Below are 25,756 nucleotides of genomic sequence, written 5' to 3' on the forward strand. Positions count from 1 at the left end.
CTCACCAGGCGTTGTCCCTGGGACATTCTGGACTGACTAGCAGGGCAGGCTGCGCGCCCGGACTCAGAACTCGGGGCGAGGGCGCCCTCTGGTGGCCGCAGGCGGGCGCAATGAGGCCCAGGACCTTCCATTGCCCTTGGCGCGCCAGGGAGCTGATCTTCCTACACGATCCCAGATCAAAGGACCTGTCGTGTTCTGTCACAGCCCTGCAGGGCTGCCATTTCGGGAGACAGGAGTGGGAGGAAGCACGTCCCCGAAGGCAAGAGGAGCCTTTTAAACCTTTGAAAATACATTCAGCAGGAAAGCGCCTTGTGCTCTGGCAGAGCCAGAAAAGAGCAGTTTCGTGGAAAGGTTTCTTTTGTTCCTCTCTGTTGGGAAAGGTCAAGTTTTCTTCTCCTCAAATCACCGGATCAAGAAGTTTTAAGGAGGGCCTTAAGGAGGCCCTGGGGTGAGGATTCAGACTTTTTATCACATTCTCAAAAAGTTTGGAATCTCCAAAAAGGGGGAAGAACCCTGAGAGGTCTCTCTTCCTGAAACTCCATAGAACTATGTTCAAAGGTGGTCGCCTAAAGCATCAGAGGTCCCCCAATTTGGTGCTATTAATAGCCCAAACGTCCACCTGACAGAGGAAGAGAGGAAATTAGAAGCCAAGGGACCCGGTGGTTAAGTTCGAGGCTCTCCAGCACCTGCAGACTCTGTTTCCACCTCCTCCTCCATGAAAGGGGTGAGGAAAGTACCTGTTCTGAGGGGCGGTGGTGGGAATGCGGTGGGTGAAGCAGTTAGAGCAGTTGTGCAGGGTGGCAGGAGGCCAGTGTCGCGGTAGTGGTGGTGGCTTAGCGGGTCAGAGGGATGAGGTGGATCTATACATGCTGTCTTAGAAGGATGGCCAGCATAGGTCTCTAAAAGGAAAGCACAAACTGCAGATCAAGACACACAGTATCACTCTGCACAGGGAACACTACAAACCCAAACACTATGAATAAAAGACTTATTATTTTTTTTTAACATTTATTTATTTTTGAGAGAGCGTGAGCAGGGAAGGGGCAGAGAGGGAGACACAGAATCTGAAGCAGGCTCCAGGCTCTGAGCTCTCAGCACAGAGCCGGACGCAGGGCTCGAACTCATGAACAGGAGACCATGACCTGACCCAAAGTCGGATGCTTAACTGACTGAGCCACCCAGGTGCCCCTGAATAAGAGATGTTTTAAAAGGAGTCTGGAAAGGTACACAATGAATTCTTAATAGTGGTTACTTCTAGAGATAGGTTTGGAAACAGTGTTTTTTGTCTGTGTTTTTTAACATATATGTAGTTTATATTGTTTCATTTCGAAGCAGCGATTTCTTTGGGAAGTGGGGGGGGGGGAGGGAAGAAAGAAAAAAATGTACTGTCTTATGTGACAGATTGCTAACAACTAATCACAAAGTAAGGCAAGGGGTCAGTTTCCTGAAAAGCAACAGTGGTCTGCAGAGAGATTCACTTGTCACTGCAAATACCTTTAGCACTGTTGGAATATTTCACCATGTGGATGTGTGCATTTTTTTTTTTTTACAGAAAGTTTTCATTTTTTAAAAATAGCAACTGAAAATTGTATTTAGTCCGGCAAGAATTTACTGAGTGTCAGGCACTGTGCTAAGCTGTGAAGGCATGGAAACGACTAACGTGGTCTCTGCCATCCAGGAGTTCACCGTCTAGTTCAGCTTCTCAAATCTAATGTGCTTAAGTGTCATGTATTGGTTAATTATTGCTGTACTTAACCAATTACCCCAAAACTCAGCAGCTGAAAACAACAAACATTATCTAACATAGTTGCTGAGAGTCAGAAACTGAGGAGTGGCTTAGCTGGCTGATTCGGAATCCGGGTCCCTCATGATGTTGCAGTCAGGATGTCAGCAGGGGCTGCATCATCTGAAGGCACGACTGGGGCTGCAGGATTCACTCCCAAGATGGCACACATACGTGACTACTGGCATGTATGTTTTCCTCAATTGAGTGATCTCAGAGACAAAGGTGAAAGCTGCAATGTCTTTTATGAGCCGGCAGCCTTGGCAGTCACACTCCATCATTTCTACCACTTGTTAGAAACAAGTCACTAAGTACAGCCCACATTCAAGGCAAGGGGAACAAGGCTCCACTGAACAGAGGAGTATCCAGGAATTTCTGGCCAGAGTAGAAAACCACCACATCTTGTCAAAATGCAGATTCTAATTCAGAAAGTCTGGGGAGGAGCCCTCAATTCTGCATTGCTAAAGTGTTGCCAGGTGATGCCACTAGCTGTTGGTCTGTGGACCACACTTTGAACAGCAAGGGAATCCAAGACATGCAAAGAACTATAGTTCAGGTTGCCTCTTTGGAACTATCCTGCTTGCAAGAATAACATCCTTTGTCCTCCTGGCATCATCTTTGGATGGTGTCCAATTTTGAAATCACATTTTCCCTGAAAGGTCAGAGCAGTAAAGTAAGGGAAAGACAAGATTACCTTGTTAATACACGAGGACAATCTGTAATGGAATTATAAACAATCCCGGGAGGATTCAGAAAATCTCTCTGGTCTTGTTCTGGAAGCTCTCAGAAGCATAAAACATCAGCCATCAGTTCTGAAGCAGGTGCTAAACAAACGGCAGCAAATCTGGGCTTTTAATAAGTATTGTACAAAATGTCTTTATATGACTAAGAATCCTGACTGCAATACTTACAGAATTAGCTTTGATATGGGAGGGCAAGAAACAGCAAGAGCATCTCAGAAGATTGAGGCTTCTACAGGCTACAGAAGGGTGGCACGTTAAGGAAATCGTTCCCCCATTCAACAGACTAGATTGAAATTGGCTTTCAAATGCGGCATAAAACTATAAATAACTATAAATTGTCTATTTTTTATTGCTATGATTCACATTCCATAAAATTCACCATTTTAAAGTGTACAATTCAGCAGTTTTTAAAAATTTGTTCACAAGGTTGTACAGCCACCACCACCAGCTAATTCTAGAACATTCATCACCCCAAAAAGAAACTGTATCCAAAAGCAATTGGTCCTCGTGTCCCGCCATTCTTTACAACCCTAGGCAACCACTAGGTTATTTTCTGTCACTATGGATTTGCCTCTGCTGAACATTTTCATATACACAGAATCCTACAATCTTAGCCTTTTGTGTCTGGCTTCCTTCACTTAGCATTTTTTTTTTTTAAATTGTGGTAAGCTATACATAACATCATTTAAACATTTTAAGTTTTTATTTATTTATTTTGAGAGACAGTGCAAATGGGAGGGGCACAGAGAGAGGGAGACAGAGAGAGAGAGAGAGAGAGAGAGAGAGAGAGAGAGAATCCCAAGCAGGATCCACAGTGTCAGCACAGAGCACGATGTGGGGCTTGAACTCATCAACTGTGAGATCATGACCTGAGCCAAAGTCATGAGTCGGACACTTAAGTGACTGAACCACCCAGGCATCCCTATCATTTAACCATTTTTATGTGTAGAGGTCAGTGTCAGTAAGTACATTCATACCACCATCTGCTTTCACTATTTTCCTCTTTCCATTCTGAAACTTTGTACCCAAACGTCATGTTTTGAAGGGTTTTTATGACCAGTTTATATTCTATCGTATGGATAGGCTACATGTTGCTCATCTACTCATCAGCTGGTGAACATTTGGATTGTTTCCACTTTTTGGCTATTATGAATAACATTGCCACAATCATTCGTGAATATGTATTTGTTTGAATATATGCTGTCATTGCTTTGGGGTTTATACCTAGGAGAGGCGTCACCGTGTCACATGGTAACTCCGTATTTAACTGTCTGAGGAACTGCCAGACTGTTTTCCAAAGGGGGCTGCACCACTTCACGTGTCCATTGCAGTGTGTGCAGATCCAATTCCTCTACACCCTTGCCAACACGTTATTTTCCACTATTTGAGCAGCGCCACACTACCCACTGGCCACACTAGTGGTATCTCATTGTGGTTTTCCCTATGACTAATGATCTTACACCTCTTTTCAAATGCTAGTGGCCTGTGTCTTCTTTAAAGATGCATCTATTCAAATCCTTTGCCTATTTTTAATTGGGCTCTTATCGTTGAGTTGTTAAAGCGTTCTTTATATAGTCTAAATACAAATCCCTTATCCGATCTATGATTTGCAAACATTCTTGCTCATTCTTTGGGTTGTCTTTTACCTTCGTGATAGTATTCTTTGAAAGCACCAAAGTTTTTATTTTGATTAAGTCCAATCTATCTGTTTTTTTCTTTTGTTGCTTTATGCTTTTGGCATCCTATGCAGAAAACTAATCTAATCCACAGTCACACAGATTTACTCTTATGTCTTCTTCTATGTGTTTTAGCATTACTATTTAGATTTTTAATCCATTTGAGTTCATTTTTATATATATACTGTGAAGCAGGGGTCCAAACTCATTCTTTTGCATGTTTGTTAGTTTGTTTAATCATCAGCAAGAAGCATAGAGAATGGCCTTTTAAACATTAAAATAAATAAATAGATAAAAGGGGTGCCTGGGTGGCTCAGTCAGTTGAGCATCCGACTTCAGCTCAGGTCATGATCTCACAGTTCATGACCTCAAGCCCTATGCTGGGCTTTGCACTGATAGCTCAGAGCCTGTTTTGGATTCTCTGTCTCCTTCTCTCTCTCTGCCCCTCCCCCACTTGTGCTCTCTCTCAAAAATAAACATTAAAAAAATTTTAAAAAGAGAATGGCCTTGAGTTTCTTGGTAGCGTCTTTTTTTTTTTTTTTTCCTTTTGGCTGGAAGATTTGGAGTTTTATAGCAAATCATATGGTATGGACCCAGAACCCAGGAGCCCAGCCTGGCCCAGTAGCATCTTTTCAATAAATCTGTACTGAATTTTGCTGCGAAGCATATAGTCTTGAATTCTTACATTACTGGTTATGTGAAAATGACTTCTAACAAGGGAGAGCTATTTCTTCATTCAATCCCAGTGAAGACTATCTAGTGATCACCTATTATGGGTCAGTGATTAAAACAAAGATTCCTGCCCTACAGAGAGCTTACACTCTTGCAGGGAGAAACAGACAAAAATAAATAACTAAATACATCATGTAATATGTCAGAAGGCGGTAAGTGTTGCGGGGAAAAACTGCAAGAGCTGAGCAAGTGGGATGAGGCAAGCAGTAGGGTGGGGTTTGCAGTTCTGGAAAAGGTGGTCAGGGAGGACCTCCTTTAAAAGGTGACATCAATAGGGCACCTGGGTGGCTCAGCTGGTTAAAAGGTGACATCAAGCAAAAATCCAAGAGCTGGTGAGGGATCTGGCCATGCAGATATACAGGAAGGAGCATTGCAGGCAGAAAGAGAAGCCACTGCAAATGCCCTAGGACAAGACGGTGCCTGGTATTTTGAGAAATGGCAAGGAGGCCAGTGTGGCCGGAGCAGACTGAGGAAGAAGGAAGTGGCCAGAGGACCAGATCATGCGGGTTCTTAGAGACCATTTTAGGGACTTTGACTTTTGTGCTGAGGAAAGTGGGATAAACCACTTGGGGGGGGGGGGGGGCAGGTTCTGAGCTGAGCAACAGTAACAAGGTCTGGCTTCTGGTTCAAAGGATCACTCTGACTGCTGGGTTGAGAATGGATTGTGGGAGGCCAGGCAGGGCAGGAAGAATAGTTAGGAGGCTTCTGAAATAACCCAGCTGAGATGAGGGTGGTTGGGCCCTGAGTGGCAGCAGCTGAGGCAGCAAAAAGGATTTGGTAGAGTCTGCAGGATGTCCTGACTGACTGGATGGGGGTGTGATAAGAGCAGGTGTCAAAGGTGACTCCAGAGATTTTTTGGCCTGAGGACCAGAAGGATGGAGCGGCTATTAACTGTGATAAGGAAGGCCACTGGGGCGTCAGAATGGTGGGGTGGGGGTCGAGGAGTTCTGCTTGGGGCACATGGAACTTGAGATTCTCTCTGACTTCCAAATGGAGGGGACCGGCTGGCAGGTGGATATTTGAAGATGAGAAAGCTGGGCTGAAACAGGAATGTGAAGGAATCAACCACAAGGCAGGATGAGATACCAAGAAAAAGATGACAGACAGAACAGGGCCAAGAACCACAGCCTGGGACCCTCTGGCACTGAAAAATCCAGAGAAGAGGAACAACAGCTAAGGAGGCCACTGGAAACAATGGAGACAATGACAGTCTTCCATTTAACGATGGATTTGACAGTCTTGCTTTGTCAATCTTCAACACCCACATGTTTTAAATTACCTTTGGTTAGAAGTAAATTCAAATTTTTTTCCCCTTAAAGATTTCTGTTATTTTCTTAATGATTCATTCTTGATGTTTAAAAAAAATAATTAACTATGCCCCAAACAAGCAGCAGCTTCGTCTGTTATTAACTGGAACAGACCTAGCCAACAGTCAGCCTTCTGGCGTAAGGTGGCACAGGAGAAAAAAAAAATCATCACTAGAGACTTTTATTAATGAAAAAAAAAAAAAACCTCTTGCAGTTTATTAACAAAATTCATATAATGACAATTGCACATTTCCTTTTCTGCCAATGCCCCTTGTTTAATTACTACCCTTTTTTATAGACAGAAAAGTGGACATACTTTAAAACCTTTCTGATAAATATATTGCCACGCGGCATCCGGCCTGGATAACGCTCTTCAAAACAGCATATGCTGGAGCCTGTTGAAAACGACAATACGCAAACAAAAGAAACATGTTCTATGTTCACTTGTAGCAGTAAGATATGGCCTGAAATGGCAGGGCTGCAGCTCTCTGGATAAGACATAAGATCTAAACATTTCTTTTAATTCAAAAGGTTGGGAAGCTTCCACTATTGCCAGAAAATCTGAATCATCTGGTTTCTCATCGGGAAGAGGAAAGAAGCTGCTAGGGGGAAATGATGAGAAAGGAAGCAAGAAATAAGACTTCCCACTGGGAGCAATGCTTTTGCCTGATTTTTTATCAAAGCACAGTATTGGTTTGCTATCTTTGGTGGTCACTATGAAATCCATTTTTCTGGAAACAAAAATTTTCCCGTCCTTTAATCTTCCAAATAAGGTGCCCAGGGCAGCACAAGCAAATAGTAAAGAGAGGTTCCCTACCAGCTGTGCGTCATGTTCAAGGCCTATGTCATGGTGCTCGAGCTCTTCATCCCGAAATTTCCTTATCACCTGGTTAAATACAAAGAAATCAAAGAAAATCAAAAGAAATCTGTTGTCCTATCTTCTTCTAGAGGCTAAAGCCTGATTCTACCATCTAAGATAGGGGTAGGCAAAGTTTTTCCTATAAAGGGCGAAAAAGTCAGTTCTTCAAGCTCCCCTGGCTGTATGGGCCTCTCCACAACTACTCAACTCCGCCAATGTTCGGGGAACAGCAGCCACAGACACATTAAAGAATGGGCGTGACTGTGTTGCAACAAAACTTAATTTACAGAAACAGGTGGTTGGCCCCAGGCCAGGGTTTACCAACCCCCAATTTACACTTGAAAAAAAATTAAACAGTTCCCTTATTTGTAATAGAAAATTACATGAAGCTATCTATTGGTTAATTTATTTAAGCTGAAGTATTTGTGCTCACAGCATTGGCTCAGAATCTATCAATGATCCAGAAGTGGAGAGAATACAGTTGTGGGCTCAGGAGACATGACATGGCTTCTGGTCCCAGTTCTGCCCGAGCATGTGACCAGGGCACATGACTTGAGCTTTCTGTGTCTCTTGCCTATAGAATGAGGCACTCACCTAGGTTTCTAAGGCCATGTCATTCCCCAACTTGCTATTTTTTTTCCTTCCCACCAAGTTGCTTACCGACCCTTTTCGCCCTTATTGGCCTATTTCCAGAGTATATTCAAATACCTGAAGAAGTTCCTCATATTTTTCAGGATCCTCCTCCATCAACGTCCTGATCTGGTTGTTGTAGTGATGTGCTATAGACTCTTCCACAGCCACAGTGCAGGCCATTGCTCCCTCCTTCCCAAGCAGGGCGGTTCCCGCACCTGGAATTGTCAAATCCAGCACAGAAAAGGATGGGACAGACACTACACCGGTGCGGGAGATCATATCAGGTCAGGGTTCATCAACCGGAGCACTACAGGCTCTAGGGCTCAGTAATTCCTTGTTGTGGGGGCCATCCTGTGCACTGGAGGATACTTTAGCAGCGTCCCTGGCCTCTACCCACTAGAGGCCAGAAACACCCCTGATTGTGACAACCAGGAATGTCTCCAGACACTGCCAAGCATTCTTAGGAGCAACCTGCCCCCAGTGAAAATTGCTGTTTTAGGTGGTACCAGGTCACACTGTCAAATCCTGAATCACAGAGTAAGAATGCTATTCTCTTTTCCATGTTCTTTTTAGCCCTCTGATTATGGCAAGAAGAAAGTCCTCATCTGGGGTGAGTACATCTTTATTTCTTTCCCAACATTTACTCTTCTCCCTTTTTAAGAGTGAGCAGGTCTTAGAACCTTTGTCAGGGAACATCATCGGGCTACAACTGAATTGCTCTAGCTTTTTTCCTCCTCCGATGTGTTTGTTTTTACTGTACTTTCTATTTATAAAACCACTGATTTAAATCCATAAATATTTAAATAAATTTAAGCCAAAAAAAAAAAGTCAATTTAACTTCAAGAAATATTAAGTCAACAAAAAGGTTGTAAGAGGACACAGAAAGAACTGTGGATTCAGTACTTTAACGATGTAATCGCCCCAGATCCCTAAGCTCAAGCAAGCTCTTCTGGACACATACCCAGTGCAAACCCCACCACGTTCCAGAAGGGCATCAGAATGGTGGGCCGCACCCTAAATGCAACCATCAACTCGTTGAACTTTTTCAAGTGGTCCTTTTCTTGATCCCACATTTTCTGTAAGAAAAACATAAAAATAAATGCAAGCATTACTCAGAGACCACCTGCTACATGCCAAGGAATCTCCATGCCCTGTCCTTGTGGGAGACAGGAAGCACAAGGGAGATGGAGGAAGAATGAGAACCGCTGTTTCTCCCCTTCCCCTTCAATCACCCAAGGAAAAAGCGAAGCATCGGACTAAAAAGCATCTTGGATATGGAGAAGAGAGTACCAGCAAACCAGGAGAAGAGCCATTATCTCCATTCCAGGTTAGCGGGCCATGAACCATGGCTCCAGAAGTTCTGAGACCTGCATGTGCCTTTTGTGTTTTAATGTTTTTTTTTTTTTTGAGAGAGACAGACAGAATGCGAGCAGGGGAGGGGCAGAGAGAGAGGGAGACACAGAATCTAAAGCAGGCTCCAGGCTCTGAGCTGTCAGCACAGAGCCCGATGCAGGACTCGAACTCACAAACTGCGAGATCATGACCTGAGCCGAAGTCAGTTGCTTAACTGACTGAGCCACCCAGGTGCCCCAACACATGCCTCTTTAAGGACAAGGTCCACACTAAAGAGAAATGAGATGCTGAGCCCACTCCGCAATTAGGAGAGCAGAGAATCACCGATTGTGTAATTTCCTTCTAGAATACTAGAAGTATCATTTACATCAAAGGATTAAGTGGGAAAAACAAAAGAGCTAACACTTAGCTGGCACATCCTAAGTGCCAGGTGCTATCAAACAGATTTATGAAGGCAATTCATTTAATTTGCACTAATTGTCATTATCCCCATTACACAGATAAAGTGAGGCACAGAGAGGTTAAGTAACTTGCCCAAGGGCTCACAGCAGGCAATTTAACTTGTGCTGAGTGTCTATTACATGCCAGACATGGTGTTAGCTGCTCTATGCCAGCTCATTTATTCCTCACGAAAACCCAATGAGGTAGGTATTATCAGCTCATTTTGCAAATGTAGAAATAGAGACCCAGAGAGGTCATGTAACTTCCCCAAGGTCACAGAAGTAGGAGGTGGAAGAAAGCTGGAATGTGAATCTGTGTCTTTGTGACTACAGAGCCCAGGCCCCTCCCTCTGCCTCTCAGTATAAAATATAAAATATCTCCACTGGGAACAGGATCACAACCTCTCAGCAACTGGTGCTTTTACCTCATGTGATGATTCTCAAACATTTTTAATTGCCCACCCCACAGTGAAATTTTAATACTTCAGATATACCATATATCTGTTTATGTACTATATGTCTCTACTTGATACATACAAATAATAATATACTTTTCCCTCCCCTGACCCCACCTTAGTAACCAATTTTTGTTCTCTTGGGGACAGTACCTCCCTTGACAGTGCATGACGTAATGTGATTCATGACTTGAAGGCCTTTGGATCCCCACACTATTCAGTGAGGCCAGCCTGAGAGGGATAACAGAGCACCCACCTGAATGACTGGCCCGACACTTGTCCGACCCAGGACGGCCATCTGCCCTGCGTAGATTCGGTTCGCTCCATATTCACCTGCATGATCCACCCGGATTATTCGATCCACAGCTGCCCAATTGATATTGTCTAAGGTCATTCCTGAACTGTAAAATCTGACACTGATTCTTCTTCCATAAGCTGCAATGCAAATGTTTATTCTTCATTACTTTTGGGTAAAAGAGATGTTTCCTTTTACAGACAGAAGAAAGGGGTACCTTGGAACTAAGGTCACAGATGACTTCCTCGTAGGAAGGATATCTCCATAAATGTATTCTGTTAAACCTGTAGTTTTGTTACTTACTTTAAAAAATTTTTTTTAATTTTTTTTTTTAACGTTCATTCATCATTGAGAGACACAGAGACACAGAGCATGAACAGGGGAGGGGCCGAGAATGGAGAGACAGAATCTGAAGCAGGCTCCAGGCTCCGAGCTGTCAGCACAGAGCCCAACGCGGGGCTTGAACTCACAAACTGCGAGATCATGACCTGAGCCGAAGTCGGATGCTTAACCGACTGAGCCACCCAGGCGCCCCATAGTTTTGTTACTTTTTAAAGTAGGCTCCATGCCCAACATGGGGCTTGAACTCAGATCAAGAGTTGCATGCTCTACTGACTGAGCCAGCCAGCCCCCACCCCCTTTTAAAAGTGAATTAATTACCAACACTTAAAACATAGAGTTTACCTAAAGATCTGATTCTTCTGGCTTCATGTTAAACATAAAGATCTGGAAATACTGAGCTTGTCTTTTCATCAGGCAGTGACCTCTAGATGAGCATGCTTCTCCAGTTCACCTCCCCTCAGGCCTCTTCGTTCCCAATGCTGGCTGCACAAGAACTCCAAGGGAGCTGTCAAAACCATGGATGTTCCTCCCCAGTCAATCCCCGGGGTGGGGAGAGGAAGCAGCAATATTTTTAAAAAGTTCTGTGCAGCCAAGGTTGAGAACCATAGATTTAAGTTCTCTCAAAACACACATGGGCATTGGATTTTGAGAGCAGAGCCTTACACCTTGAGTTTCATCTCCTTATGGTACATTATCAGTTCAACTGAACTCTTGTCTTCAAAATGTAAATTCTTCAAGATAGATTAAATTTTGTCTTTAAAAAAATCTCCTAAGAGGGGTGCCTGGGTGGCTCAGTCGGTTAACTATCTGACTCTTGGTTTCGGCTCAGGTCATGATCTCATGGTTTGTGGGATCTCATGCGTTGGAATGTTTGGAATTCTTTCTCTCCCTCCCTGCCCCTCCGCCGCTCACATTCTCTTTTTCTCTCTCAAAATAAATGAAATAAACTTAAAAAAGATCTCCTAATCGTTAACGCCTTGATTGTATTCTCTGAGCCTTGCATTAAGGCATCCCCAAAGTTTTTTCCCCTAAGAGCCTTCCAATGTGTTGTTATGTGTATAAGATGTTATCAGCTCTTTTTGTAGATATGAAAATGCGGACCCCATGGACGCAGCTGTCATGTGAACTTTGACTTGTACTGGTATCATCTTGAGATGTGTCTTAAGGCTCTTATGCATGACTACCATATCTTTAACACATACTTCTATTCATTTAGGCTAACTTCAACACCCTGAAAATGTGTGCAGAACTTCACTTTTTTTTATTAAAAAAGGTTTGAGTGCTTTGGACACAGGTGATGGGGTAGGTCTGCTGAAATCTCAGTGATTCTGTATTCTGGGGTTTTAAATGCCTCACTAAACAAAGGAGCAAGGATATGGGGGTCTGAGGCCTGGTGACCCAGCTCTAATCCACTCTTCTGCAGGACCTGCTCCATCTCACTGTGCCTGCTTGACTCAAGAAACTGGATGGAGTCCAGGAACTGGACACCAAAAACTAGATGGAGTGCAAGTTTTGCTGAGTGTAATGTACCACTCGGATCTGTGCCATCAGACAGTGGGTCACTGTGGTCCAGTTTTTGTGATTTCTTATTATTTTATTATCATTATTTTTAAAAATTTATTTATTTTGAGAGAGAGAGAGAGAGAGAGAGTGAGCAGGGGAGGGGCAGAGAGCGAATCCCAAGCAAGCTTTGCACTGTCATTGCAGAGCCCGACATGCGGCTCAAACTCACAAACCGTGAGATCATGACCTGAGCTGAAATCAGGAATCAGATGCTTAACTGAGACACCCAGGTGCCCCCATGACCATGTTCCCGTATGGAGAACAATTTGACACATTTGACAAAGTCAGGGTTGCCTGTCCAAAGTTTTCTCCTCCAGGTCCAAGGACTGATGCTCCCATGAATCTTACCTCCTTACAGAAATAGGACTCCTAGGAATTGGAATAGAAAACAATGAGCTGGCTCTACCTCTCAAGATAATCTTGTTTGCTTGTTCTTTCATTTGTTACTCACATCCCAAAACATGTTAATAGGAAAGAACTTACAGCCCAGGACTCGTTTTTTAAAAACACATTTCACGAGAAATAGCAAGGGGCTGAGTACACAGGATGAGTGTAAACACACAGCTGACTTCTGATGGGCAGGACTGTATTTGTACTAAAAACATACCTCACAGTTCCCCAGCACTGCACTTTTCCAGGCTCAGGCACCTAATAAATGATTTTTTGTGGGGTGTGTGGAGGATTGGGTTGTATTATTTGCCATTTTTATCTTTTCACAATCTCTGTAAGGTATCTTTAAAAAGTATGGGATGAACCACAGAAGGAGCACAGAGCTAGAGCCAGAAACTGTGTCCTGTTTTTTGTTTTTTTTTTTAAGTTTACTTATTTATTTTGAGGGAGAGCAAGCGAGTAGGGGAGGGGCACAGAGAGAATTGCAAGTAGGCTCCACACCAGCAGAGCTGAGCCTGACATGGGGCTCGAACCCACGAACCATGTGAGATCATGACCTGAACTGAAACCAATAGCTGGACGCTTAACCAACTGAGCCACCAAGGCACCGTATACATGTTCTATTCTCTAACACTAACCTTGGACAAATCAAAATTGCCATTTCTTACATATAAAATTGGCAATAATCAGGTTTTTTTCCTTTTTAAGGAAACCTACAATAGTAACACTTTGCTTACTGAATTATCATGAAGATAAAATGAGATACAGGAAGCAAAGTAACTTTATAAGTGATAAAGAATGATTTTTATTGTTATGCTCATTGGCTCAACAAAGGAGCATTAAAAGTCATGTTTAAAAATCCTGAGTTTTGCCTGCATTGTCACACACTTTAAAATTGCGAAAAAATAAAGTTGAGGCCCTGTGCTAGAAGCTCTCAAATATATCATTTTAAGTTAGTGCTTTCCCACAGTGTGAAAAATCTAATAATGATGGTACCTAGGAGATTTAAAGTAGTATACAGGAAGATCTTAAGTGGCTTATGAACATGCATTTAATAACACCCACGTAGTTAAGAGTTACTCTCTTTTAAATTCTTTTGCAATCCCTTTGATTTCATCAAGGAGAATGTCTCAGTTTACAAATACCTTCCTAATACTTGCTAATCTTTTTTTTTCCCCCCACCCAGAAAGACTGTTCGGGGTTCCGGGGTTCAAGTCTTGGTAGGCAATAGTATCTAATACAATGTACTTTTTGTTTTTAACCCATTCATTTTTTGATTACTCTATTTGGGCCAGACAATACTTGGTTTTCCGTCTTCACCATAAGAACTTAGCTTCCGTGAAATTATTTAATTTAAAAATGGAACACACTGACGTGCTCAGTCGGTTGAGCATCCTGACTCTGGCTCAGGTTATGATCTCTCGGGTTGGTGAGTTGGAGCCCCACCACTGGGCTCACTGCTGAGACTGTCAGCTCAGAGCCCGCTACGGATCCTCTGTCCTCTTCTCTCTGTCCCTCCCCCGATTGTGCTCTCCTCCCCCCATAAAAATAAATATTTTTAAAAGATGGAACACGGTTATAGAAAAAACACATTCGGTAATCAAAAGTACAAGTGGTATTGCTAAAAGGTAAAAATCTTCAGGTGGTATACGAACGACTTAACTTTCAGAAAACGACTTCACAATTTTCTGAGGCAGCTCTGATGAAAAGAGGATAGAAGGACCCAGGATCCTAACTCATCTCCCTACTCCAAACTCTATGCCCCTTCCACTACCCAGGTGCTTCTCAAACTTTCTAGTACGTGCAAGACATTCGAAGATCTAGCTAAACTACAGACAATGCGACCCTGTAAGTCAGGAGTGGGACCTGCACTTCTAACAAGCCCACGCGGCAGGTCGCGCGACTACTTTGCCTAGCAGGGCTCCTAAAGAAGGCTATGATGACGCCCATAGACACTGAACTTGCAAGGTCTCCCTCCACCTGTCCTCAGCCTGAAATGCCGACGACACCGGCAGTGACGGCCCGTCAGAGGTGTACAATTATGTCATTCCCCCGCGCGCCGACTGCGAGCGGACACTCCAGAGCGCCCCAGCCGAAAACCACGCCCTCCCGCCCCACATTTCCCCAGAGCACCACAAACTCCGCCCTTCCTGTCAGCGGTCCGAGTTTCCCATTTCGCAGTCGCGCGCCGTCGCAGCCCTATGACGTCTACGACGTCTGCCCCGTGACCTCTCCAGCCCAAGTCACAGGCGAAAATTCCCTGGTTCGACGGTTTAGCGCGCTTATGCGGCCGCGCTGGCTCTTTACCTGGGAGAGGCCGCAGGGCGCCCGTGCGCAGCCGCCACAGGGAGCGAACCGCCGCCGCCCCCGCGCAGCTCATTGCTGTGACAAGGTAACCGCTGCCCTGAGCGCAACGGCCAAACGTGCACTCAGCGCAGACTGATGACGCATAGCAGACGTAAGACAGACACTGCCCGCCCTGGCAGCGGTGGGAACGCCCCTAGGCCCCTGCTTCCATTCGATTGGTTGGAAAGGGTAAAGGAAAAGATGATATTGGGTATGATCACCATCAATCACTCAGGAGTCCGACGTTTCTAAAGGAGACTTGGGTTGCTAGGGGGTTGAGGATGCTAAATTGCTTTTCCCAAGATGCCGCCTGGGTAAATTCCTGGGAAAGAGGACCAAGAGGGAACTCTTTATTGTCACAGCTGTTGTACTTTCTGTTTTACCAGCATGGAGAGAGAGTTTTCCCTATGTGTATCCCACATCCTGCATCCACTTGTAGAAGTTGCATGACGAAATGAAATTCACCGCATGGTCAATAGTGTCTCTGGGTGATGGTTCTAACGGCCGACTTAAATTCTTACGTTTTTTCTCTTATTTTAGGTTTTGTATAGAGAACATGGTTTTTGTTTCGTTGTTTGTCTCCACTTTACGGTTGCTGTGTATCTCTATTGATGCATTGTTTTGAGGGGTGTGGGGTGGGGAGAAGGAGATTTAGCAACGCATATCATGCTTTTGAAAGTGAATGCCCAATGTGTGCGTGCAGGCTCATCAATTTTGGCAAATGTACCACTCCGGTGGGGGGATGTTGGGAATGCGGAGGTGCTATGCATGTAGGGGCAAAGGGTCATTTCCACCTTCCTGTCAAATTTTCTGTGATCCTGAAACTACTTAAAAATTTTTATCAAAAAATTTTTGTGGAATATTTTTTAAATAACGCATATCCACTGACTACGTCAAGGGATCTAGCCAACAGAAATTTTCCAAATGTGTAGGATATATATTTGAAGGCAAAAAATCAAAGATGGGTATCTGGAAGGAGATATAACATTTAATTTCAGTGACGTCTGAGGGTTGGGATTGTTAAGAAAGGGGCTTTCACTTTCTACTTTACACCCTTCAACTATATATTTTTTCCAAGTTATAAAACATTTAATATTTATATTTTAATAAAATATTTAATACAGTTGTTTCAAACTTTTCTAACACAGTACAATAATTATAAATTATGGCGAACTATTCCATAGCTTTTTAAATCCAAGCATTTAGTGTGAGGATGATGTGACATTCTTATGTAAAGCTGAGTGTAAACTTGTCTCTCAAAAGCCCTAAAACGTTCTTACTAAACCTTTAGTGTAATCCCATCCCACATTGACAAAAATTTATGGAAGTCCAAGTTATTGTCAGGAAAAATTGAAAACAAAATGTTAAGCAGCAAAGGAATGTTAGAAATTATGACCCATCTTTATGATGTTATGTAGCCCATTGAAATGTTTATAAAGAACTTTTGATAACATGAAATAACACGGTAAGTGAAAAGAATACCAACATTTTTTTTCTTTCTTTTCATCCCATCCTCCCTCCCTTCGTGCTTTCTATCTTAAGAGGAATTTGGCAAGATTAGCAGTGAATGTCGATAAATGGTGCTTATATGTGATTTTTTTCTCTGTACCTTTCAGTGTTCTCAATATTTTCTATAACAAACAAGTATAAGGAGAAAACAAAATTTCAGAAAGAGAAAGTGTATTAGTCCCTAACTCCATTCTCAAAAATAAAAGTAACTATATGTATTATTTTCCATTTTAAAGGGAATTTTATCTCAGAAAGGTGAAGACACGAAGCAAGTAGCAAAGCCATCCCAGGTCCCAAGCATCCCATGCATTGGAGAGAAAATACAGAAAATGGAATTTACTAATAAAGCCGTACCCTATATAAAGAAGATACATTCAGAAATCCTGTCTTCCCAGGGATCAGACCTTGCAGCTCCACTCTGGCAAAACGGATGGTCTTCTTCATCATTACTTACTCTGGAGTAGCTGCTATCAGATGTTGCCAACTTAAGAATTAATGCAAACAAAAAACTTGCCCAGCTGGATTCTTCTCTTTGCTGGGATGAGAATATTCTGTGATTGCAAGAACATGCAAGGCTGCCTTGATAAAGAACAAGAACGTGTTCTGGGGGAACCCTCTGATGCACTGTTGGTGGGATTGCAAACTGGTGCTGCCATTCTGGAAAACAGTGTGGAGTTTCCTCAAAAAGTTAAAAAACAGACTACCCTACGACCCAGCAATTTAAGCAGATTTATAGCCTTTGGTATTTATCCACAGTCTACAAAAATACTGATTTGAAAGGGCACATGCATCCCAATGTTTATAGCAATATTATCAACAACAGCCAAATTCTGGAAAGTGCCCAAATGTCCATCAACTGATGAATGGATAAAGAAGATGTGATGTGTTGGGGCACCTGGGTGGCTCAGTCAGTTAAGCGTCTGACTTGAACTCAGGTGATGATCTCATGGTTCATGAGTTTGAGCTCCACATCGGGCTGTGCTGACAGCTCAGGGTCTGGAGCCTGCTTTGGATTCTGTGTCTCCCTCTCTCTCTCTGCCCCTCTCCTCTTCACGCTCTCTCTCAAAAATAAATAAACCTGAAACTTTTTTTTGAAAGAAAGATCGTGTGTGTATATGTATATGTGTATACATGTATATATGCGTATATATAATGGACATTATATATAATGGACATATATATATATATATATATATATATATATAATGGAATATTACTCAGCCATCAAAAAGAATGAAATCTTGCCATTTGCAACGATATGGATGGAGCCAGAGTGTATTATGCTAAGCAAAATAAGTCATTCAGAGAAAGACAAATACCATATGATTTCACTCATATGTGGAATTTAAGAAACAAAACAGATGAACACAGGGGAGGGGGAGAAGGGAGAGAAGCAAACCATAAGAGACTTAACTATAAAGAACAAACTGAGGGTTGCTAGAGTGGGGGGGGGATGGGCTAAAATAGGTGATGGGCATTAAGGAGGGCACTTGCTGCGTTGAGCACTGCATATTATAAGTGATGAATCACTAAATTCTACTCCTGAAACCAGTATTATACTATATGTAAACTAACTAGAATTTATATTAAAATTGGAAATAAAATCTAAGAATAAAAAATAATAGAAAATTAAAAATATATATCTATTTTGTTTTAAGTTTTATTCCTTTGATTTAAAAATTTATGAATTTAGGGGCATCTGGGTGACTCAGTCAGTTAAGCGTCTGACTTCAGCTCAAGGTCATGAGTCTCAGGGTTCATGAGTTCAAGCCCCGCATCTGCTAACAGCTCAGAGCCTGGATCCTGGTTCAGATTCTGTGTCTCCCTCTCTCTCTGCCCCTCCCCTGCTTGTGCTCTGTCTCTCTCTGTCGCTCAAAAATAAATAAATGTTAAAAAAATTTTTTAATTAAGAATTTTAAATTCCAATAAAGCCCTGTTTTGTAGGCAAAAAAAATAATAGTAACAAGAACCTTCTTTAAGAGAATGGAGCAGAACAGGGAAATAGAGACAATAGAGACATGATTGGAGGGATTTTTTTTTTTCAACGTTTTTTATTTATTTTTGGGACAGAGAGAGACAGAGCATGAACGGGGGAGGGGCAGAGAGAGAGGGAGACACAGAATCGGAAACAGGCTCCAGGCTCCGAGCCATCAGCCCAGAGCCTGATGCGGGGCTCGAACTCAAGGAACGCGAGATCATGACCTGGCTGAAGTCAGACGCTTAACCGACTGCGCCACCCAGGCGCCCCTGGAGGGACTTTTAAAACTCCCCATGTTTGCAACGGGAGAGGGTGGAGGGCAGTGTTGGTGAGTGGAAAATAAAGTACCTAGCAAGGAACATATCGTTATGGAAGTATACACTGATACAATGGGATGCTATGTAGCTATTAAAAAGAACAGGTGGCTATTTATATGGAAAGATCTTCAAGATGTTATTAAGGAGGAAAAAGGGAGAAGCTCAGAAATATACATTTTTCATGCATTCAACCACACATATATATCTGTTTGAATATGTATTATAATTTTCTGGGAAAAGAAAATAAACATTAGCAGTGGTTCCCTCTGGGGGGTGGAGGATTGGGAGAGGAGTGCTTGAAATAATTTTACGTGTTTTTAGTTTAAAACACATACCTATACTCCTTCCTGGCTTCGGTAGAGCCAAGGAGTCTTAAAAGCACTCATCTGATGACTGCATTAAACCCTCTGTCATTTGGGGTGCCTGGGTGGCTCAGTCAGTTGACTTCAGCTCAGATCATGACCTCATGGTTGGGGGAACTGAGCCCCACTGGGCTTTGTGCTGAACATGGAGCCTGATTGGGATTCTCTCTCTGCCCCTTCCCTGTGCACACTCTCTCTCAAAACAAATAAACTTAAAAAAAAAAAAAAAAAACACTTCTGTGATTCTAGGAAAAGACAAAGAACAACTTTATAAACTATTAGTTTTCCACAATCACTTCATTGCTGACATGAAACCTCCAGGAATTCAAATATACACAAACACATTTTAAAACCTTCAAGACACTGTTTAATCAGTAGTTTTAAGGCACATTTGTTAGACCTGTACTTCAACAACTATACAGACATCACTTGAAGTTATTAAAGTTATCAAAATATATAAAAACATTCAAGTAAGAGGTATGCAAATCAGCAGCATTTAACCAAAATGAATATATTAGCATACTTCAGTATCAATTTTATAACAGGGAAAGAAAATGGAGTTTCCATCTCACACACTTACATATGTACACACACATGTGCGCACACGCGCACACACACACACACACACACACAAACTTGACTGTTCTCAGAAGCATGGTGAAAGCAAAAACATATAAATAAGTGCAGTAGGTAAAAATACCAACAATTAGAATTTTTTTCAAGTGAGGCTAGAGTGAACTTTTGGTTACTCAAAATTCTGTGATACTAGTTATTAGCCAGAAAAGCTCATTTGTCTCACAGGTACAAAAGTATCACATGTTAATGGTAACTTTGGGGAACAGCAAGAAAATGATCTGGCAAAGGGACAAATATATAGAAATGTGTAAACTATGGAAAGCATTCTTTGCTCCTCAGAGCAAGGGGTCCATCGTTTTGAGTAATGGCGGGTTGGGGGTGGGGATGGGAATACTCTTAGCAGAGCACGGCTTTCCAAAACAGGTACCCAGCTTTAAACTCCAGGTTACTCCCGAGGAAAGGTTTAGAGCCTGTGAAAGGAAGGAAAACAACAGAAGAAAGGCTCCGATGGTCTGTTACAAAACTCAGTACTTTAAAAAAGATTCTGAAGATAATTAAGACACAAACTGATTACGTGAAACCATAACTTAGGCTTACTAAAAGGTTCAGAGCTATCAATTCCATGTAAGTTTATGATGAGGTATTTATTGCATGTGGTTTTTGCTGTAACGGAAATCTTAAGCGGTACTCTGCCTATCATGTAAAATAAAACTTAAAATTTTAGGCACAAGGAAACAATAGCCCTGAACATATGGCATTGCAGATGCCAGCATTCAGTGTCCTCTGGGACACTTGCACAGGCTGGTCTGATGCTGCAACCCGTGATCCTCAAACACTTATGCACATAAACCATGGCCCCCTGTGCTCCATGCACACACTCAACTGCCCTTTCCAGCCTGGCTCTGAAATGTGAAGTGTCCATGAGAAATGGGGACCTCAGTGCAGGAAGGAAAATGGCATTTGGAAGACTTGAAAGACAAGCTTTGCCTCTTAATTTTGATACCCAGGGCCTTCTGCTAAGTCTCAGAACTCAGGACCAGAAGGGAACTCAAGACCTATGGATACCCAGCACCTTAGAGACAGCTCCCCCCCAACCCCAAGCACCTCCCCACCCCCGAGTAATAAGGCGGCAGCAAAATACCCAGGAACTAAGACATCAAGGCCCCCAATCCACAGCATTCCCCTCCTCCCCAAACTTAACCTTATTCACACAGCAGGGATGGCTTTTCTCTCTCATATTACTACCAGGTAACTGGACTTACATAGCCACCCTCTCCATGTTTCCACCATCTGTTTCAAACATCTGAATTAAAGGATTTCTCTTCATGAAAAAAAAAAAAAATCAGGTCTCGGAACCATTTAAAAAGGATTACTACTTCTTAAGGAACACTTCTCAGCCTAAAACTCCAGAACCTGGTTCAAAAGAACGAGCCCAGTCTCATGAACGGATGACTCCCACAATTAACTGTAAAAGACAACACAAATGCACTTTGAAAAATATAAAAGGGCTCTCCTCCTCAAATTTTGTTCTATCAGCCTAAACGGCTAAGTAAGTTAGTTTTGTGGGGGAGTCACCAAGCTGCTGGTCTATAGGCAAACCAGGTTTGAACCTGGTCTTTCTAAGACACTAAAATGAGGGGCTGGGTTATATTAGGGGTGGGTTACAGCCACCGCAGCTGCATAATATGGAGCTACTTTCAGGAAAAATCTCAACTCCAGAAAAATATATTTTAAAATCTCTGCTCCAAACCCAGGTGGACTCTGTAGGCTCAGCAGGTCAGCTTCTGAGCAACACGCAGTAGGATCCTCACTGCCAGTCTAGACGGTTCTTCATATCCCTCTGGGCTTCCGTTAGTTTCTGAATTAGATAACGCTTGTCACGACTTTCCTAAAGACAGAGATGGGTGCAAGAGCACATTCAACATTTTTGGATACATGTATCATCATTTCAACCTAATAAATTGCCTGTCAGACTCACAGTTAATGATCCTAACCCCCGGATGGTTGTAATGGCCTCCAAACTGGTCTGCCTCTGGCACTCTTGCCCCTCCATGGCCCCTTGTCAACAAAGTGGCCAACAGTCTTGTAAAAATGTACATCAGGAGGCGCCTGGGTGGCTCAGTTGGTAAAGCATCCGACTTCAGCTCAGGTCACGATCTTGCAGTTTGTGGGTTCAAGCCCTGCGTTAGGCTCTGTGCTGACAGCTCAGAGCCTGGAGCCTGCTTCGGATTCTGTCTCCCTCTCTCTCTGCCCTACCCCTGCTCATATTCTCTTTCTTTCTCTCTCAAAAATAAATAAACATTAAAAAGAAATGTACACCAGACTGCTACTGAACACATTTCACTGGTTTCCCATCACACTCAGAATTAAACTCAATCTTCTCAACAGAGCCTTCAGACTGGGCTGTAACCCCGGCTGATAAGCCACTGTCCTCCAGCCCCAGGGGTGCCCTCACTGTCCCTCTGCCTGTTACTCTCATCCCCAAGACCTCCCACAGCATTCAAGTCTCAGCTCCAATGTCACCTCCTCAAAGTGGGCTTCAGGGGCCACCATCGACAGCAGTAGATGGCCACTCATCTTGTCTGTGTTCTCTTCATGGCAGTTACCGCTATTGAAATTTATCACTTTTTCTGTAACTATTTAGCAATCTTGTCTCCCTTTATCACCACCGTATCCCAGCACAGTGTGAAGAGCAGGGAGTGATCAATACACATGTTGAAAGACTGGATGAAAGAAGCTGGGGAAGGTCCGGCCTGAGTGCAGAGTTTAGGAAAGTGGTGGTGAGCGGGACCACAGCATTCCACCCTCTCCCTGGGAAAAGTGCCACTTTCTGTTAGATGTCCTGGGTAAAGGTCCCCAGCCATGACCCTCTGGACCTGCTCTTCCTTACCAGGGACAGCTGCTCTCGGAGCTGGACCACCACCCGCTTGTGTGCTCCGGCAAGGGCGATGAAATAAAACATAATGAGGCTGAAACACAAGGTGGAGAGGTCAGTAGGGAGTTTGCACCATTTGAAGGCCACTAGAAAAACCACCTGATCCATTTTGCCCAGGACGGTTTTACTGTTGTTAGGAAAAGAAGGAAGGAAAAAAAGAGAGGGAAGGAGAAAGGAATGGAAGGAAGGAAGGAAGGAAGGAAGGAAGGAAGGAAGGAAGGAAGGAAGGAAGGAAGGAAAGGGAAGAAGAGAAAAGGAAAGGAAAAGGAAAAAGAAAAAGAAAGACAAAACTCATTCATCCTAAGCAGAGGGCAATCAGAAATGGCCCCAGAGGGGCTGTGAGTTGGCAGTGGTAGCAGAGACTGATTCATGCCTTGCTTTTTAAGCTAATATTAAAAGTTGTTGCTGTTCCCTTGGCACATAGAATATGATAGGGAGAGACAAGGAAATGGTCCAGAAAGTCAGCTCAGCATAGAATGCACTGGCTGTGGATAATCACTGTGGAACCCCCCTCGTCTCAGTTTCCTCATCTGTAAAATGGGGATAATATAGTAAACCCCAGGGACAACAAGCCTAGGATAATACATTTTTGAATAAAAGCAACTGGCACTTGGCTCCTATCTTCCATGTAGTCCCAGATCTCAAAGTGGGGTGATTGAAATGACTGTCTTTGGGGTGAGGAACAAGTGGAGTGGAGAGCAAGCCCCCAGGAAAAGAGTAGGCAACTCATTCCATTCCATGAAGGGGAGGTGGTTTCCTGTCCAATCTCCCCAGATAGCGCTGAGGAAATGAGGGCCACTGGAAACACTGATATCAATGAAACTCTTCTAGAAGATACAATGGCCACAGGACAAGAATGGCCAGATCAGGTAACCGCCACCAGATGGCGTCAGCCAAATGACAGCTGGAGTAAATGCACGGGGCCAGGAGTCTCTGCATCCTGGGGTCCTCAGAATTCCAGGCCGGTTGTCTGCACAGCTCCCCCAAACCATGTTGTTAATCTCATCAAAGGTATCATGCCTTTAACAAATACATTTCTGAAGCTCACTTCTTGCATTGGGTGGGGCTTTACTGTAAGAATATCTCCATCATGGGGTAAATTGCGATGATTTCATTCATTACAGTTAATACATACCAGCTACAATCAATTCTAGTTATTTGTGGTAGTTCTATTCTATAAAGCTTCTAGGAACACCTGATTAGTGAATTCTGAACCAATGGCCCTAGGGGAAATACAAGGGGAGGTTCCTTGAGTCACTGGTCACAACATTTTTGTCAACTGATCAATACCTTGTTTTATGTTTCTTATTCATTGAGCAAATCAGCTATCAATACATAATCTTGCTTCTGTCTAAAGATAATTTAGTTACCATTATTGTTGATTCCTTAACTCTGAACTCAGTGTCAACAGTACCATAACCCATGCCTGAATGAAGCTTATCTAACATACAGATTTTCTTTGTAAGGCACATCTCAGCCTCTTTGCACTTAGGAACATGAGAAGCACTTCAGCACTACGCTTGGGACGGTTTTACACCGGGAAATGAGCCACCAAAAGCACAAAATGCAAGAAACATGGCACTAAATAGGTCACCAAAGACATTTGTAGTATGAAAGCGGAAAGAAGATGGCAGGCTTATTGCCTTGTTTGACCTCAGCTGGTTACATGCATGCTATGGTCTCAATGTGTGGCCGCAAAATCCGTACGCTGAAATCCTAATCCCAAGGTGATGGCATGAGAAGGTGGGGCCTCCGGGAGGTGATTAGGTCCCTCACAAATGGCATTAGTGCCCTGATAAAAGGGACCCTAGAGAGCTAGCTCAGCCCTTCTGCTATGTGAGGACACCAGAAGTCTGTAAGCCAGAAGAGGGCTCTCCCCTAATCATGCTGATCTTGGACTCCCAGTCTTCAGAACTGTAAGAAATAAATTTCTGTTGTTATAAGCCACCTAGTCTATGATATTTTGTTATAGCAGACCAAACAGACTAAGACAATGCCCTTTGGGTGACTCAAATTTTTTGCTACTCTGTGCAAGTCCACAAATGACCATGAAACTGATGGTTTGAAACTGATTTTGGGGGTTGTAAAATATTTTAGCAAGTAGGCATATTCACAATACAGAAAAAAAACACCCTGAAATCTATGAATAACGAAGACAGACTGTAAGACTCTAATTAGAACAATGGCCACCACACAGTAAGCCCTCAATGTACATTTGTGATTAGAATTACTTTAACACGCAAAATCAATCACTATGCAGCAATGACTCTTGTCACCCTGACATATAACACCTGTCATTTACTGAACCTTTACTAAGGGCCAGGTCCTCTGCTGGCGTTTTACATTTAAAAATGCATTTTAGGGGTGCCTGGGTGGCTCAGTCAGTTAAGCGTCCGACTTCGGCTCAGGTCATGATCTTGTGGTCACGAGTTTGATCCCCACGTAGGGCTCTGTGCTGACAGCTCAGAGCCTGGAGCCTGCTTTGGATTCTGTGTCTCCCTCTCTCTCTCTGCCCCTCCCCCACACCTGCTTTCTCTCGTTCTCTTGCTCTGTCTCTCAAAAATAAACATTAAAAAAATTAAAAAAAAAAAAATAAAAATAAAATAAAAATGCATTTTATATTAAAAAAAATTTTTTTAATGTTTATTTTTGAGAGAGAGAGAGAGAGAGAGAGAGAGAGAGGGAGGGAGGGAGGGAGGCACAGAGAGTGGGAGATACAGTATCCGAAGCAGGCTCCGGGCTCTGAGCTGTCAGCACAGAGCCCGATGACACGGGCCTCAAACTCACGAACTGTGAGATCACAACCTGAGCTGAAGTCGGACACTTAACCGACTGAGCCACCCAGGCGCACCAGCATTTTACATCATTAACCACATTTCCTTCATGTCACAACCCTATAAGGTATGTGCCATTCTCATCCCCATTTTCCAGGTGAGGAAATGGAGGCGCAGAAAGGACACAGACTACTTAGAAGCAGTAGAGCCAGGGTTCAAGTGCATGTGTCTAACCTGGTGCTCTTCTCTCTGCCCAGTAATGATTTATTTTATCAAAGAGCCAGTGATTTTGTGAATAATCAGTAATATTAATCGACAAAGTTCATTGGATTTATGTCAGGCATTGGGCTCAGGGCTTTACCTGCAGGATCTTAATGAACCCGCTCAA

The 25,756-nt window shown here is 43.1% G+C and overlaps 2 protein-coding genes across 9 annotated transcripts in view; both read right to left on the reverse strand.

The window, feature by feature from the left end:
- Positions 1–631: 631 nt before the first annotated feature.
- Positions 632–15,014, reverse strand: COQ7 (coenzyme Q7, hydroxylase). Of its 4 annotated transcripts, XR_008294586.1 has the most exons (8): positions 14,879–15,014; positions 10,238–10,416; positions 8,695–8,809; positions 7,809–7,948; positions 7,059–7,127; positions 6,558–6,636; positions 2,478–2,607; positions 632–899 (listed from the first exon to the last, which is right to left on the reverse strand). XR_008294586.1 is itself a non-coding variant. In XM_053213230.1 (7 exons), exons 1-6 carry the CDS (start codon positions 14,949–14,951, stop codon positions 6,559–6,561), a joined length of 654 nt encoding a protein of 217 aa, XP_053069205.1. In that variant the 5' UTR covers positions 14,952–15,014; the 3' UTR covers positions 2,463–2,607; position 6,558. The 4 variants fall into 4 exon arrangements, 3 of the variants coding, with proteins under 3 accessions (XP_053069205.1, XP_026898960.1, XP_053069204.1); XM_053213230.1 differs by lacking the exon at positions 632–899 and having other exon boundaries at positions 2,463–2,607; XM_027043159.2 differs by lacking the exons at positions 632–899; positions 2,478–2,607 and adding an exon at positions 2,645–5,973.
- A 4,413-nt stretch (positions 15,015–19,427) lies between these two features.
- The window catches only part of TMC7 (transmembrane channel like 7), a 55,469-nt gene continuing 49,140 nt past the window's right edge, over positions 19,428–25,756 (reverse strand). For 4 of the 5 annotated variants that reach the window (XM_027043157.2, XM_053213197.1, XM_027043158.2 and 1 more), the window contains 2 exons: positions 22,550–22,628; positions 21,369–21,547 (listed from right to left, as the gene is read on the reverse strand). In XM_027043157.2, coding sequence (XP_026898958.1) covers positions 21,467–21,547; positions 22,550–22,628 — 160 coding nt within the window. In that variant the 3' untranslated portion in view covers positions 21,369–21,466. Of the gene's footprint in view, positions 20,130–21,368; positions 21,548–22,549; positions 22,629–25,756 lie in introns of those variants that run through there. The other variant, XR_008294567.1, reaches the window with a different exon arrangement.

Source organism: Acinonyx jubatus, chromosome E3, assembly GCF_027475565.1.
Source record: "Acinonyx jubatus isolate Ajub_Pintada_27869175 chromosome E3, VMU_Ajub_asm_v1.0, whole genome shotgun sequence".
Taxonomy (NCBI): Eukaryota; Metazoa; Chordata; class Mammalia; order Carnivora; family Felidae; genus Acinonyx; species Acinonyx jubatus.